Consider the following 15,094-nt stretch of genomic DNA (forward strand, 5'->3'; position numbering starts at 1 on the left):
GGTACAGTGATTAAACCATCACCTGTGATGTCGGCATCCCATATGAGTGCCAGTTCCAGTCCCGGCTGCTCCACTTCTGATCCAGCTCCCTGCTAATGTGCCTGGAAAGGCAGCAGAGGATGGCCTAAGTGCTTTGGGCCTCTGTATCCACATGTATCTACATGTATCCTGTATCCACAGGAGTTCCAGGCTCCTGGTTTTTGCCTGGCCCAGCTCCGGCTGTTGTGGCCATTTGGGGAGTAAACTGCAACTCTGCCTTTCAAATAAATAAGTAAATCTTTAAAAAAGGACAAATATTCTATGATTCCACTTTTATGATATCTAAAGTTGTCGAAATCATAGCAATGGGAACTACAAAGATGGCTGCCAAGAACCAGGGGTAGGAGTGAGGGAAACCCAGTTTAATGAACCCAAAGTTTCTTTTTTGCAAGATGGAAAGATTCTAGAAATGTGCTGCACAACAATATGTGCTCAACATAATTGAACAGACACCTAAAACTGCTTAAGTTGGTCAATTTAATACTGTGTGTTTGTAGCCACATTTTTTTTTTTTTACAGGCAGAGTTAGACAGTGAGAGAGAGAGAGAGAGAGACAGAGAGAAAGGTCTTCCTTTTGCCGTTGGTTCACCCCCAAATGGCCGCTACGGCCGGCGCTTCGCTGATCCAAAGCCAGGAGCCAGGTGCTTCTCCTGGTCTCCCATGGGGTGCAGGGCCCAAGCACTTGGGCCATCCTCCACTGCACTCCTGGGCCACAGCAGAGAGCTGGACTGTAAGAGAAGCAACCGGGACAGAACTGGCGCCCCAACGGGGACTAGAACCCGGTGTGCCGGCGCCGCAGGTGGAGGACTAGCCAAGTGATCCACGGCGCCGGCCGCATGTTAGGTCTTAAAGCAAAGCTTTCTTGTAAATTTGGGTGTGGGGGACTCAAAAAGGTGGTTCTGGCTGGTGTCTCAGGATCTGCTGCCTCTGGTCCGTCATTCCCTTCTTACTGCACGTAGGGTTGGGGTGTGCCACTGGCTTACGGTACAAGAAAAGGCTCCCATGAACAGCCTCTAGTGGTGAATGATTTGCCCGAAGTGAGGCCAGGGCATGGGGCATTGTGGTCTTGATGCTGTTACCTCCGTGGTATAATAAGAAAATAAACTCTGCTTTTGTCCTTGATTCCTGGCACAGAGCTCCTAAAATCCTTGGCATTTCCTCTGTGTCTTTTGTTATTCATAATGAGCCCCTTTGGAACACACCTGAGTTTCAGCTAATGAGGCAACCCTTGAAGGCTGGGGGCTGCCGCCAGAAAAACTGACCATGTGATTAAAAAGAGGAAACTCTCATCACCACCCCCCAACCCCTACCTCTAGGAAGGGGGGAGGGGCTGGAGATTTAAACAACCACGCCTGTGTAATGAAACCTCAACAGTGGGGTTCAGAGAGTTTCCTGGTGGGAGGACACGTGGACGTGCTGGGAGAGTGGCTGCCCAGGGCTGGCACGGCCACTCCACACCACCCTCAATGCCCAATACCTTCCCTGTGCATCCCGTCTATTTGGTGTTCCTGAGTTGTGCCCCTTATAAGAAAATGGTCATCATAAGTAAAGTGTTTTCTTGAGTTCTGTGAGCCATTCTTGCAAATTATTGAAGCCAAAGAAGGGGTCATGGAACTCCTGGTTTATAGCTGATCAGTCAATGGTACAAGTGGCATCTGAGGTGAAGGCAGCTTGGTGGGACTGAGCACCTAACCTCTGGGATCTGGCACTCGCTCCAGGTCGATGGTTTCAGGGCGTCCACTGGTGACAGCCCTGGGGAATCAAGTGGTGCCACAAAGCTCCTGAGTCCCTCTTTCCTCCTTTGGTCTGGGAATTCAGTTGGTATTTCTTCTTGAGCAATACAACTACAAGTAGATAATGCCCCTTCTGGAGAGAGGACGGCCTGGCAGTGGGGATGACCAATCAGGGCCTGGTGTTTGGGGTATTGTGTGTCACACTGACCCTACTTAGCCACGTGGTCACAGATGCTGCAAAACTCTTCCTACCTGCCAGATGCTTCGTTCCCACCTGTGACGCTCAGAGAGAAACCATGAGCCCTGCAGAACACCATATTGTTTTGTGATGTCACCTCTGGAATGTTCTGAGTGTTTTGGTGACCAACTTCTGCACAGGACCTATACCTGGCACCTCACATTGGTATGGCTTTTTGCTTGGGAGGGAAACAGTAGTCTTACACAAGGATGTAGATATTAGCAATCAGTGCTTCAAAGACATCAGCTATAGTATCTGTATGAATTTGTTTAATAAAATATCAGAGATTGTCCACACACATTTGCAGATGCAGATTTTCATAATGTACCTAATTGACAAGAAGCAAATAAATGAGTAGAAAGTCCTATAATTGTCAGATGAGCAATGGAGGCCCAGAGGGTGGGTTGGGCAACAGAAATTTTCCTCTTTTCTCTTTTCTACAGCACTCGAGGCCAAATTTTACAAGAAAACGAGATACCAGATCTGAAAGCCTAGAAATCCCAATCAATGTGGTTCTGCCTCAGGTAGGATTAATCACAGAAGGATGAAATCTGCCCGTTTAAGGCAGAATAACACTCCTCTTCCAAAACTCCAGCCTGATGTGGAGTAAGCTGAAGAGTCAAGGCCTCCGATTCTAGTTGTGCATTTGACCACCCACCCATTCTGTGCCTGGGGGAGGAAACATGGCCTCTGTGGGCCTTGGGTTCCTCTTCTCTCATACGAGGAGTGTGAATTAGATGACCTGGCCACCCTAACATTTCAAGTTTCTATGCTAGACTGAAAACAAAAAAAAACAAAAAACAATCAAATATTCATCCTCAAAGGGAGATCTTTGGTGCTTGGTGATGTATTAGCACTCTGGATTTCTAGGGGGACAAGTAGACCTGGGGCTTGGGGTCAAATGCTTACGAATGAGTCCATGAGGAGAAAACCTAGCACATTGACTGGATGCTAAGGTATCATTTGGAGATGTCAATAGAATTAAGCCCTGCTGTGTACCAAAGAGAGAGCATAAAGGATACGTGCATGGTTTTGTTTGTTTTGCTTGTTTGTTTTTTTAGGACAATGTGTAGGTGCAGTTCTGACAGGCTGGATTTTTTTTTTTTTTTTTTTTTTTTTTTTTTTTTTTTTTTTTTTACAGGCAGAGTGGACAGTGAGAGAGACAGAGAGAAAGGTCTTCCTTTGCCGTTGGTTCACTCTCCAATGGCCGCCGTGGCTGGCGCGCTGTGGCCAGCGCACCGCGCTGATCCGATGGCAGGAGCCAGGTGCTTCTCCTGGTCTCCTGTGGGGTGCAGGGAGCCAAGCACTTGGGCCATCCTCCACTGCACTCCCGGGCCACAGCAGAGAGCTGGCCTGGAAGAGGGGCAACCGGGACAGAATCCAGCACCCCTACCAGGACTAGAACTTGGTGTGCCGGCGCCGCGAGGCGGAGGATTAGCCTAGTGAGCTGCGGCACCAGCCAACAGGCTGGAGATTCTAAGGTCTTCTCCTGCAAGTGGCTGTTTCCTTGGTGGGGTTCTCTTGATTGGATTGTTTCTACTGCTGTTATGTCACAAAGGGCATGGCCTTGCTTCTCCCAGAGTCACTCAAGGCCCCTTTGGAAGACCATGGGCATGCAGTCAGAGGGGTTGAAATGTAGAATGGAGAGATCCAATGCAGAGGTAACTATCTGACAGCTCTGTCCAGAGTCATGTAGGAGGGTGGGTCACCAGTGGGCATTCTATGTATGTGACTGAACAATCTAGGCATGTATGTTCAGCAGGAGGCACAAATAGAGGACAAGAAAATATTCTGGATGTTTGTTTTCACATTATCCTTAAAACTCTGCAAGTAACAGACACTTTCTATCTGTTTCAGCTCATGAGACTTAGCCAGAATATAGCATTGCTGATCATTTGACAGGATGATGATAAGCTACAGGAACCTTTCTAGGTCCAATTCTTTCTGTTGTATACAGGGAATTCCATTGGACACTATTCCTTTTGATGGTCGGTGTTGCTCCTTTGATTCTTCATAGCCTGTGTAATTCAATCTTTCCATTGTTAAAGGATGGGTAGAAGATGCCAATCCAGGGTGGGGTGGAGGTGACAGTGAGGGTGGGAATAGGATTTAAATAAGTGATGGTCACATGATAGAAAGATTGGAGAGATTCTTCTATCTATATCCAGCACAACTTCCCCTATCCACTCCCAGAAACATCCTAGCAATCAAGGAGGAGAAAAGGAGGCTTGAGACTATGTCCCTGGCTTGTCCTGGGGCCACCCACTTTCTGTGCTATAGGACCTGGTACAGCTGTTGGGCAGTTGGAAGACAGGGTGGGTGTACAGTGAGGAAAATGTTCAGCAATTATCTGGGCACATGTACCCCATGTGGACAGATGTGGCCTCAGGGGTACACATGACAAAGAAGCACAACCAGGAAGCAGGTTGAAGGCACCTTCCAGGATACTGTAGACTAGTCATCTGCAGGAAGGAAGTGGGCAAACCACCACTAGTGCTGTGAGAAAGATGATGTGTTTGCTAACTCTCCCAACATGAGATGGTGCACACAATTGGAGGTAAGCATTGGCAGAGGAGAAAAGAGGGGGAGAAGTGTTGACTGAATATTGATCTATTGATCATATCATGTTTTGAGCACAAAGACACGCAAATGTAAGATTTTCTAGGTATGGGAACCAGGAATTCCTAGAGCCCTTCAGGTAATAGTAGGGTTGGAGTCAGGATCTTGAACCAGGTCAATATCCATACTCACTTGGCTGCACCAGGTCACCTCTTAGCTCTATAAGTCTTCTCCTGCTTGTAGGAGGTAGTGCCTCCTGTCTCCCCATATTCACTGCTCATTCCTAAGCCTTCTACATGCATATCCCCCAAGATGCTTTATTTTGGGGCAAGTTGGTTTGTTTTAGAAGGGAATTGCAGCTGTAGACCACTCTGTCTCCAGAAAGTGCAGCTGGCTCCAAGTTCCTAGGCCTGCTGGGTGTTTGGGCTTCTTAATTCCACTGCACAAGCCCATGACTCACTATTGGTCATCATCCTTAGGTCTCTTCTGGTCTTATTGATTTCCTATTTTTCTTTATCTTATTAAATATTCTTGTTTTCTGACCTATTTCCCTCCAGCACATAAACTTACAAGCCATAAGGTTATTTCGCACACAGGCTGTCTGATCTCCTGGTTCCTTTTGTATGCAATGGTTCCATTTTCTCAGGCCTTCACATTTCCCCAGGACTCTCTGAATTTCACTAAGGCATTGTGTATTCCTAGATCGTTAGTGAAGGCTCCCCAGCAGATCAGATGAACTCTTCAATGCTTCCTTTGTCCCTTCCTGTTGCCTTTTCTCATTCTCTTTTGTTTCAGGTTTGCTCTTCCATATCTCTGCCAATGTAAACAACTCTTCAGAGGGTGATTTGAAATTCTTTGTTAAACAATTAGCTAAAACATGACATCTCCTTTATTCTCTTTGCTGTTGATATTGTTAATTCTATTAAAATTCATTACACTTACCATTGAAAATTATTCTTTTACTTGCTGGCATCTTATTAAAACCAAACACTGGCCTGACTGTGGTACCAGGGAGATGAGTTAATTCTGGAAAATGAAAATGAGACTTGGCTTTGTCATGTCATCTCACAATCAGGCGCATATTTGGCTTTTCTTTCCAGAATCTTGGGGCCTTCTGGCTTCCCGTGCCTTAAAAGTACATGAGATGCTGGAGTTTCCTTTGCTAACCCTCTGTCAAGTTATCGAATAGGTGTTTAAGAAGCCTGAGCACCAGGCTGAAATTCTACTGCAAATGTCTATGGCAACCACACTTTCCTGGACTGTGGTAGCCATACTTTTTCAAGAGTGGCGAGAACTCCAGTACATATTCGCTAAGTCCGGTTAGTCATTGTCTAGTCTTGATGAGAGGCCGCCAACCCTGGCAGCTCCTCTCCAGAAGGGCCCACACAGAGGTCCTGATACCTGCAAATCCTGTAGCACCATTAAGAGGGTTTGGTCCCACGATTTCTCTTTTCCCTTTGGCCACTGTCTGCTTTCTTTCAGTTGGCTGTTCTTCCCCTCCGTGTTCTTCCCTTGACACGGGAGTAGTGATTTGACGAAGGCAGACAGCTGTTGGTGGTTTCAAGCATTTTTCTTTCCGGGATCAGTCATTTAAAAAGGAGATGCCAGGGAGGGGCCAGGTCTAAAGCTGAGAAAGGATTCCAGTCGCTGGGTGGGGTTGCAGGCATCTGTGAGGGTAGTGTTTGTGACCAGGACTCTTTCTGGATCCCCAGCGTGAATGCATCATTTGGCCACAGCTGTGAGCACTTGGCATTTGAGGACAGTCTCTTGGTTTCCTTTTTAACAAGGCCTGATGGGAAGGTAGGATGAGCCCCAAAGCCAGGTGTGTTCCCCTCCTGAATCTGCTTCCTATCTCATTCTTCCATGAAGAAGCCAACCTTTGTTTTTCCTAACGGCTGGGTCTCTATCCCTATGTGAGAGCATTTCCCAGTGACTGGGGAAGAGACCATTCTTGCCTCCAATGGTGTAGGGGGGAAAGGAAGTTCCCATCTACCCTCTGAAAGTTCCATAACTGAGTCTGCTGGAGCGGATGCCCAATAGATAAACTAACGTGAGCAAAGACGTTCAAATTTCTTTATAAGCAAATACACATAAACAATGAAACCCAGAAGAATGGCCACATGGCCGAAGCTTAAACAGCACCCTGAGCTACAGAAAAAACCAGGGGCTAAGGTTTCTGGGAGGAGGTGGTGACATGAAGGAATGGGGGTCTAGGGCCACTGCAGGGAGCTACAGGCCATGGGAAGGTGAAGGAAGGACATGCACAGTGAACAAATGCTACCTTGCAGTGCAGTGAAGTCTCAGGAAACAGCCCTCAGTGTATAGACGGTTGCTGGGCCAACTAGGGTGGTCCTAAATCATGTTAGCATCCACATTTCCTAGGTATAGAAATGGAGGTGCATGGGTGAAGTGACACATTCATTCACTGACATAAATGTAGAGGAAGAATTGGTACTATAAGATTCAGAGTGCAATTCTGATTAGACTGAGGATTTTCATAAGGTTAAGAAAGAATTTTCTTTGAAGAGTCATTCTAACTAGGTTTGATGGGAGTCAGTGAAATGCCATGGGAAAGAAAGATTTTTTGGGGGCTCAAGGTTTTCACGGAGTTCACCCACGATTCTTGTCTGATGTGGCAATGCTTGCATACTTAATATTCTTCCTTTAATTGTCTCACTTTTGCTGCTGCTTTACTTTATCCCCACCTTAATAATATTCATAGGATTACAGGTTTGATAAAAATAGATGTATTTTTTTTTTTGACAGGCAGAGTAGACAGTGAGAGAGAGAGACAGAGAGAAAGGTCTTCCTTTGCCGTTGGTTCACCCTCCAATAGCCGCTGCAGCCAGCGTACTGTGCTGATCCGAAGCCAGGAGCCAGGTGCTTCTCCTGGTCTCCCATGTGTGTGCAGGGCCCAAGGACCTGGGCCATCCTCCACTGCACTCCCAGGCCACAGCAGAGAGCTGGCCTGGAAGAGGGGCAACTGGGACAGAATCCGGCGCCCCGACCAGGACTAGAACCGGTGTGCCGGCGCCGCAAGGCGGAGGATTAGCCTAGTGAGCCGCGGCACCAGCCAGATATAGTTTTCTAATACCGGTTCAAATAATGACATGAGCATTAAAATTTTAGGAAAATGTTTGAATGTTCTAAGAAACTAAACCACAAGTGATGCTAGGCTTGACCCTGTGTTCAGACAGGAGGAAAGATGGGCGGCCTCAGCCGCAAGTCATAAGTAAGGATTTGGTTTCCTGTTCAGAAGGCACTATTAGCCGATCAGTATTTCCTGGATTAGGTGCCACAGGGATGGAGCAGAGAAGGCACAAGGTCTGCTTGGGAAGAGTTGACCACTTAAGGGAGGGAACAAGGTTGGTAAAGGGGGTGTCTGGGGTCAGAGTGGTGCCGATGTACAAATGGGGATTCTTTGGATGAGAGAAAGTTATGTCCAGAGGGCACTGTTTCTGACCCTTCATAATATGGAAATGGAAAACAAGATTGGAGAGTGAGAGGATATGACCAAGGTCACCTGATGTGCAAAACGACAAGGGTCCAGATGTCTGGGCTGTCCACAGCTAAGCATCTGCCACTCGTTAAGGTTTGATTTAGTGCATTTCTGCTGAGGGGACGGTCACAATTCCTTGTGTACCCAGATCAGAGTGTGCAGATAGAACAAAGGCAACCAAACAGCATGAATTAAAGGCCATATGGATTTAACACGAACAGATATAAAGCATTTGTGATTCCTCTTTGGATGCGCGGGTGGATCGAGAAGAGCGCTTGATCGAAGCAAAACAACTGCAAAAAAGAAAACACAAGAAAACGAGGGAAATTTGATTATGGACTCAGTGTTTGCTGATATTGAAGGGTCATTGTTAAATGTTAAATGGAATGATGACAGTGCTGTGAGTCTATTAAAAAGAAACACACTGATGAGTTTGTGGATAAAACGACAGGTGGCCTTGAGTTGAGGTCTGGATGAAGCAAAATGGCCTGGATTTGCTCACTGCTATAGCTGGGTGATGGGCACATGGACAATTACTAGTTTGTCTGTCTCCTTAAAAATTTTCTTTAAAATTTATTTATTTGACAGGTAGAGTTGTAGACAGTGAGAGAGAGACAGAGAGAAAGGTCTTCCTTCCGTTGGTTCACTCCCCAAATGGCCGATAAAGCCAGCGCTATGCTGATCCGAAGCCAGGAGCCAGGTGCTTCCTCCTGGTCTCGCATGCGGGTGCAGGGGTCCAAGCACTTGGGCCATCCTCCACTGCCTACCCGGGCCACAGCAGAGAGCTGGACTGGAAGAGGATCAACTGTCGCTCCCCCATTCGCGGAGGAACGACACTAAACCCTGCGCTGTTGTTTTGTCTGCTGGGCCCTTCCCGGGTTAGCTGCCATTCCCTCATTTGTGGAGGAACGACGCCGTCCCGGGTTAGCTGCCGGCCCCTCAACCTCCGTGGAAGGGCGGCACCCCCCGCCGCTTTCCCCGCTTCCATGGAGGAGCGGCACACCGCCGGCCGGCTCTCTCGGGGGCTGCTCAGATGTTATCCGGATGTTCCTGGTGCATGTTGTTTCTCTCCTCCTTTATAGTCCTCTTCCACCAATCCCAACTCTGCTGCCCACACGCTGAGCACGCTGCTCTCCTCCAATCAGGAGCAGGATCAGCTCCTGCAGCTTATCAAACTGATGAGGCAGCTGCGTAGAGGTTGCTTGGTCTCTCTCTCAGCGCCATATTGTGGGAGATCAGATGCACAGAATTAGTCCTAGTTCCAGTAATTTAGTGTAGTCTCAGTTGCTTCCCACAATCAACCAGGACTAGAATCTGGCGCCCATATGGGATGCCGGTGCTTCAGGCAGAGGATTAACCAAGTGAGCCACGGCGCCAACCCTTAATATATGTTTGAAATTTTCTACGATAAAAAGTTAAGGAAAGCGTATCTGGACCCCCAAATTACTGCAAGCCATTTGATAAATCCACAGCACTTTTCCCTGTGTGAGCTTCACACATCCAAGTGTGCTTAATCCGGGGAGCTGGAATTGGGCTTGTGTCCTAGCGACTGAACTAGTGCTGGTTATTTAACTTCTTTTTTTTTTTTTTAAGATTTATTTTTTATTTGAAAGTCAGAGTTACACAGAAAGAGAAGGAGAGACACAGAGAGAGGTCTTCCATCTGCTGGTTCACTCCCCAGATGGCCGCAACGGCTGGAGCTGTGCCGATCCAAAGCCAGGAGCCAGGGGCTTCTTCTGGGTCTCCCACGTGGGTGCAGAGGCCCAAGGACTTGGGTCATCTTCTACTGCTTTGTCAGACCATAGCAGAGAGCTGGACAGGAAGTGGAGCAGCCAAGATTCAAACCAGCACCCATATGGGATGCTGGCACTGCAGGCGGTGACTTTACCAGCTATGCCACAGCGCTGGCTCCTCGTTATTTAACTTATTTGGGTTTCAATGTCTCCACCTGCAAAATGGGAATGCAGTACTTTTAATGTCAGCGTTGTAAGGAATAAGAGAATTCAGTAGGTAGAATGCTCCACTCCGGGCCCAGCATGAAATTGGTGCCCAGTATTTGTCTCTCCCCTTTCCTTCTCAGGATCAGGCTACACGCTGTCGACTAAAGCCGCAGTATTCCAGGGCAGGATCTTCTGGAGCCAGATCCTGACAAGAGGGAGTCTTCTAGTGCAAGACAGAGGGGCCTCTACAAATGTGTGCCTTTGTGTCCTTGGGTAAATTTCACAGAAATTCAGGACCTTAAACTTACAAGGAAATGGCCTGGGCTATCCACGGTGAGCTTCATTCCGCTCACAGACTCAGCCTCAGGAGCCAACGTGCTTTCCCAAATGAGAAATGTGAAAACCATGGAGGCTGAATTTATTGAAAGTAAATAAGGTTCTGATCAGAATGCCCTCACAGCCTTGCTATCTGGAAGATTGAGCATATCCTTACAGAGTTAATGACATGTGCTTATTGCGAAGTTAATGGCATGGAACTGTGTCTTCTATTTATCTAGCTCTTTGAGTCTTATAGGATTGTAACCAACTTTATACACCGTGCAAATTATTTCTCTTTCTCTATACATATATATAATGCTGATAACCTGACTTGTTTCCTATCTTCTCGCTCTGTAAAATTGTGAAAATAACCTAAGACATGAGGAATTGTTACCTGGAGAGCATTTTGATGTACTCGGATAAAATGCTTTTTGGTGTATTTAGGAGAAGCTATTTTTATTTAAATCCATTGCTGCAATTGTAACCTCTTCTCCAGCATACATTCTACCTGCTCACTTCTTTCTAAATACATCCCCAAATTCTTGCACTTCTCGTCATAACAATCCCTACATTTCTGTGGCAGTTTTGAGAAAACATCTTTGCTTTCATTATCTAACTCAATCTTCAACAACTGTGCTGCAAACTAAGCAGAGTGCCCATCCTTCCCATTTTACGTGTTCATTTCACTGGCCTTTGATGTTGGAAGGTGCCTTTGAGATCACGGATTCGGATTCTCTCATTTTACTAGTGAAAAACTTGTATCTCAGCAAAGGTGAGAGCTTTTCCTGCAGTCTCAGACTACCCAACAGTGACAGACCCAGGGCAGGAATCCTCGTGACTCCTGGCCTTAACTCTTGGGCTTTTAGCCCTGCTGTGGTCCTGGCCTAGGGAAGGCTGCACATTTTGCCAGACTCAGAGCTGTCTTGAGCACCTGCAGGCAGAGTCACCAGAGGAAGATGGTTGGAAATGCAGATTCCCGGGCCACATCCCGGAATCAGACTCATCTACAACTCACCGGGGTTATTCTTCTGTACTGGGAAGTGTGAAGGCTGCTGGCTTGGTGGATGCAATCCCTGTGGATCTGGAACCTGCTTTATGCTGTGGTCCTGAGGTTCATGGCCGACATCTCACAAGCTTCTTCATGAATTCCTCTGTGCCCTTCGCTGTCTCCATCTGCACACTTTGAACGCTGCTCAGTCAGTGACATATCTGGGATCGTGCTCTTTCCTTCCAGAACCGTCAGTTGGATTCTCCTTTGACCTTGGCTTTATGGTGGGGGCTGGGGGAGGCGGATGTTTAGGGGCTGCTGCTGGGACAGACTGAGAGGCGACTGAGAGTGGAGGATGAGCATAGATGGAACAGGGGAGAAGGCAGGTCTGACCCACGGCACCATCATTCTGGATGTGGCCAGTTGGGTAGCCTTTGAGGGACTCTGCTGGTGCCTAACGTGGTACACACCTGTGTCTGAAGTAGCTTTAGAGCTGTGTTTGGTAAGTGTGCCAGAGCCCAGACTTCATGCTTTTGTACATTACCTCTTTTAGATCCAAAAAATAGTTCCATGAGGCAAGGAGGTAGATGCAATGATCCCCGTTTGAAATTACAGAAACTGAAGCTCAAATAACTTGCTCAAGCTCATTTAATGGGAGGCCGGCACCGTGGCGTAGTGGGTAAAGCCACTGCCTACAGCGCCAGCATTCCATATGGGTACCGGTTCTGGTCCCGGATGTTCTACTTCTAATCCAGCTCTCTGCTATGGTCTGGGGAAGCAGTAGAAGATGGTCCAAGTCCTTTGGCCCCTGCACCCACATGGGAGACCTAGAAGAAGCTCCTGGCTCCTGGCTTAGGATCAGTGCAGCTCTGGCCATTGTGGCCATCTGGGGAGTGAACCAGCAGATGGAAGACCTCTCTTTCTCTCTCTCTCTCTCTCCCTCTCTGTGCCCCTGCCTCTCTGAAACTCTGCCTTTCAAATAAATAAATAAATGTATGTAATGGATAAAGGGTGGGGCTAGGACTCGAACTTTGTTTGGCTGTAAAATCAATGCCTTTAACCTCCACCATACACAATCAATTCTCATTCTCTGTAGCTTCCCCATTTGCAAATTTGCCTACTTGCTAAAATTAATTTGTGATCCCAGAATCAATACTTGTAGAAATTTATGGACATTCTCAGATGTGGCACAGAGTGGTGGAAATTGGAGTTTCTTGAGGCTGAGCTCCTAGCTGAAGTCCTTGTTTCAAGTGTCACGCTGCAAAACAGTGCCCTTTGCACAGTCTATTTAGCGACTTTTCTTTTTTTCATTTTGGTGGTCTGTGTTGGTTTTGTGATTTTGCTGTTGTTTAAGTGGCTTCCAAGGCATGCCAAGCCAAGTGCTGTCTGGAGTTCTTAACTGCAGGAGGACTGTGGTGTGCGTTATGCAGAAAATGCATGTGCTAGATACATTTTGGCCAGGTGTGACGGTGCTGTTGGCAGCAAGTTCAATGTCAGGGAATCAACGATAGGTATTAAGCAGAAACACACATAAAACAGGGTAATGTATGGATCAGTGTGAGGACCAGAGCCCTGCAGGAACCTAGCCTGCTATTTCCTCTGGAACAATGATTCTGTGTTTGCTTAATTCAGCGTTCAAGGTGACCTTACAGCCGGTGCTACCGGGGATAACTAGGACTGACTACATTTCCTTGCGAGGACCCGGAGAGGCAAACGTGCCCCCTGCCCCCGAGTGGCAAGGACTGACTATGAGCCTGGGTGTGTTGGGGGGGACCCCTGGCTCCCTAATCCCTCCCCAGCCCTGAGGCTCTGAGTTCCTTATTTAACGCTGAACTTCGCTGTTCTCTTCCACAGCGGGGCACAGCCGAGCCCTTTCTCCAGCTCCACAACGTGTACACCACCCCTCACTGCTCCAGGCGGGCCGCCCTGTCCAGGCCCAGCCGCAGGGTAGCCAGCCAGCACTCCTACCCGCTCAACCGCTTCTCCTCCGTGCCCTTGGACCCCATGGAGCGTCCCACCTCCCAGGCAGACCTGGAGCTGCACTACAACCCTCCGCGGGTGCAGCTGAGCGACGAGATCTTTGTCTTCCAGGACGGGCGGTGGGTGAACGAGAACTGCCGCCTGCAGTCCCCCTACTTCTCTCCCTCCTCCTCCTTCCACCACAAGCTGCATCACAAGCGGCTGGCCAAGGAGTACCTGCTGCAGGACGAGAACAAGTCCCTGCGGGACGAGAACAAGGCGCTGCGCGAGGAGAACAAGGCCCTCCGCAGGGAGAACAAGATCCTGCAGGTCTTCTGGGAGGAGCACAAGTCCACGCTGGGCCGCGAGGACAGCCGCTCCTCCTCGCCCCTCCTGCACAAGGACACGGCGTCCCAGGAGGTGGTGAAGCGTGACAGCGCCGCCCTGCCGGTGCAGCGCGCCAAGGAGAACAGCACGCTCCAGCTCCTGCGAGAGGAGAACCGGGCCCTGCAGCAGCTGCTGGAGCAGAGACAGGCCTACTGGGCCCAGAGCGACGACCAGGTCGCCCCCGCCGAGGAGAGCAAGCCCGTGGTGTCGCCACACGAGGAGTCTCACAGCCCCGACCAGGGCCCGGGCCTCTCGTCCCCCTTTGAGGAGTCCAAAGGGCCCTCGACGCCCCAGGAGGATGCCAAGACCCTGCGATCCCTGCGGGAGATGGTCAACAACCTGGCCGGGCCTTCCGGGGAGGAGGCGGCCAAAGCGGGCCCCGGGCTGGCGGACGGCGGCCAGGCCCTGCAGCTGCTGAGGGAGATGAGCCAGGCGCTGCAGGCCCTGCGCGAGGAGAACCGGCTGTTGCAGGAGGAGAACAGGGCCCTGCACGTGCTGCAGGAGGAGCACCGCGTCTTCCAGGAGGAGAACAAGGCCCTGTGGGAAAACAACAAGCTGAAGCTGCAGCAGAAGCTGGTCATCGACACGGTGACCGAGGTCACGGCCCGCATGGAGATGCTCATCGAGGAGCTCTATGCCTTCATGCCGGCCAAGAGCAAGGACCCCAAGAAGCCCAGCAGGATCTGAGGCCTTCGCCCGGGCCCCCAGGACGCTGGGCGGAAGTAACCCCCTGCCTCCCCTCTGCCTTCCTCGCCTTCGCCCACCAGCAGAGCCTACCGAGGAGCAGCCATCGGGGCCCTTCCTAAACCCAGAGACGGAATAAAGGCAGGAGGGCTGGGGCCACTTAGCACCAGTGTGCTGCTCCGGTGTCTTTTAATTGGGGGGGGGGGGGAGTGGTGATTTTAGGTTCAAGGCAAAATTAAGCTGAGTACACAGAGTCCCCAGATCCCCTGTGCCCCAACCCCCACATGCACAGGCTCCTCCACCCTGAACATCCTCCACCAGAGAGCTACAATTATATCGTTGCTGTAGGTACCCCACCTAGTAACTCTGCTCTCTCCCAACTCCTGGCAATCACTGGCTTTAAAAAAAAAAAAGGGTTTGGGTATTTATTTATTTGAAAGGCAGAGTGACACAGAGAGAGACACACACACAGAGGGATCTTCCATCTGCTGGTTCACTCCCCAAACAGCTGCAATAGCCCAGGGGTGGATCAGATTGAAACCAGGAGCCAGAAACTCCAACTTGGTCTTCCAAGTGGGTAGCAGGAACTGAAGTGCTTAGGCCATCCTCCACCGGCTCCCCAGCCGGATTAGAAGCAGAGCAGCCGGGACTGGGACAGGCACTCTGATAATGGGATGAGGGTATCCCAGGCTATGGCTTACCTTGCTGTGCCACAACACCAGCCCCTGCACTACTTTTTTTTTTTTTTTT

General features: G+C 49.2%; 1 protein-coding gene across 3 annotated transcripts; it reads left to right on the forward strand.

Moving 5' to 3' along the window:
* Positions 1-1,999: 1,999 nt before the first annotated feature.
* Positions 2,000-14,515, forward strand: CBY2 (chibby family member 2). Of its 3 annotated transcripts, XM_002712956.5 has the most exons (3): positions 2,000-2,175; positions 2,454-2,534; positions 13,169-14,515. In XM_002712956.5, exons 1-3 carry the CDS (start codon positions 2,101-2,103, stop codon positions 14,345-14,347), a joined length of 1,335 nt encoding a protein of 444 aa, XP_002713002.3. In that variant the 5' UTR covers positions 2,000-2,100; the 3' UTR covers positions 14,348-14,515. The 3 variants fall into 3 exon arrangements, with proteins under 3 accessions (XP_002713002.3, XP_051706013.2, XP_002713001.5); XM_051850053.2 differs by lacking the exon at positions 2,454-2,534; XM_002712955.5 differs by lacking the exons at positions 2,000-2,175; positions 2,454-2,534 and adding an exon at positions 3,543-3,671.
* The last annotated feature ends 579 nt before the right edge of the window (positions 14,516-15,094 follow it).

This window comes from Oryctolagus cuniculus, chromosome 9 (genome assembly GCF_964237555.1).
Source record: "Oryctolagus cuniculus chromosome 9, mOryCun1.1, whole genome shotgun sequence".
Classification (NCBI taxonomy): Eukaryota; Metazoa; Chordata; class Mammalia; order Lagomorpha; family Leporidae; genus Oryctolagus; species Oryctolagus cuniculus.

Excerpts from the sequence above, each read along its gene's own strand:
- CBY2 (XM_002712956.5), top strand. The coding sequence starts at position 2,101 with ATGTCACCTCTGGAATGTTCTGAGTGTTTTGGTGACCAACTTCTGCAC. Across the intron at positions 2,176-2,453 it reads ATACCTGGCACCTCACATTG|CACTCGAGGCCAAATTTTAC; the intron begins GTATGGCTTTTT and ends TCTTTTCTACAG. Across the intron at positions 2,535-13,168 it reads TCAATGTGGTTCTGCCTCAG|CGGGGCACAGCCGAGCCCTT; the intron begins GTAGGATTAATC and ends TCTCTTCCACAG.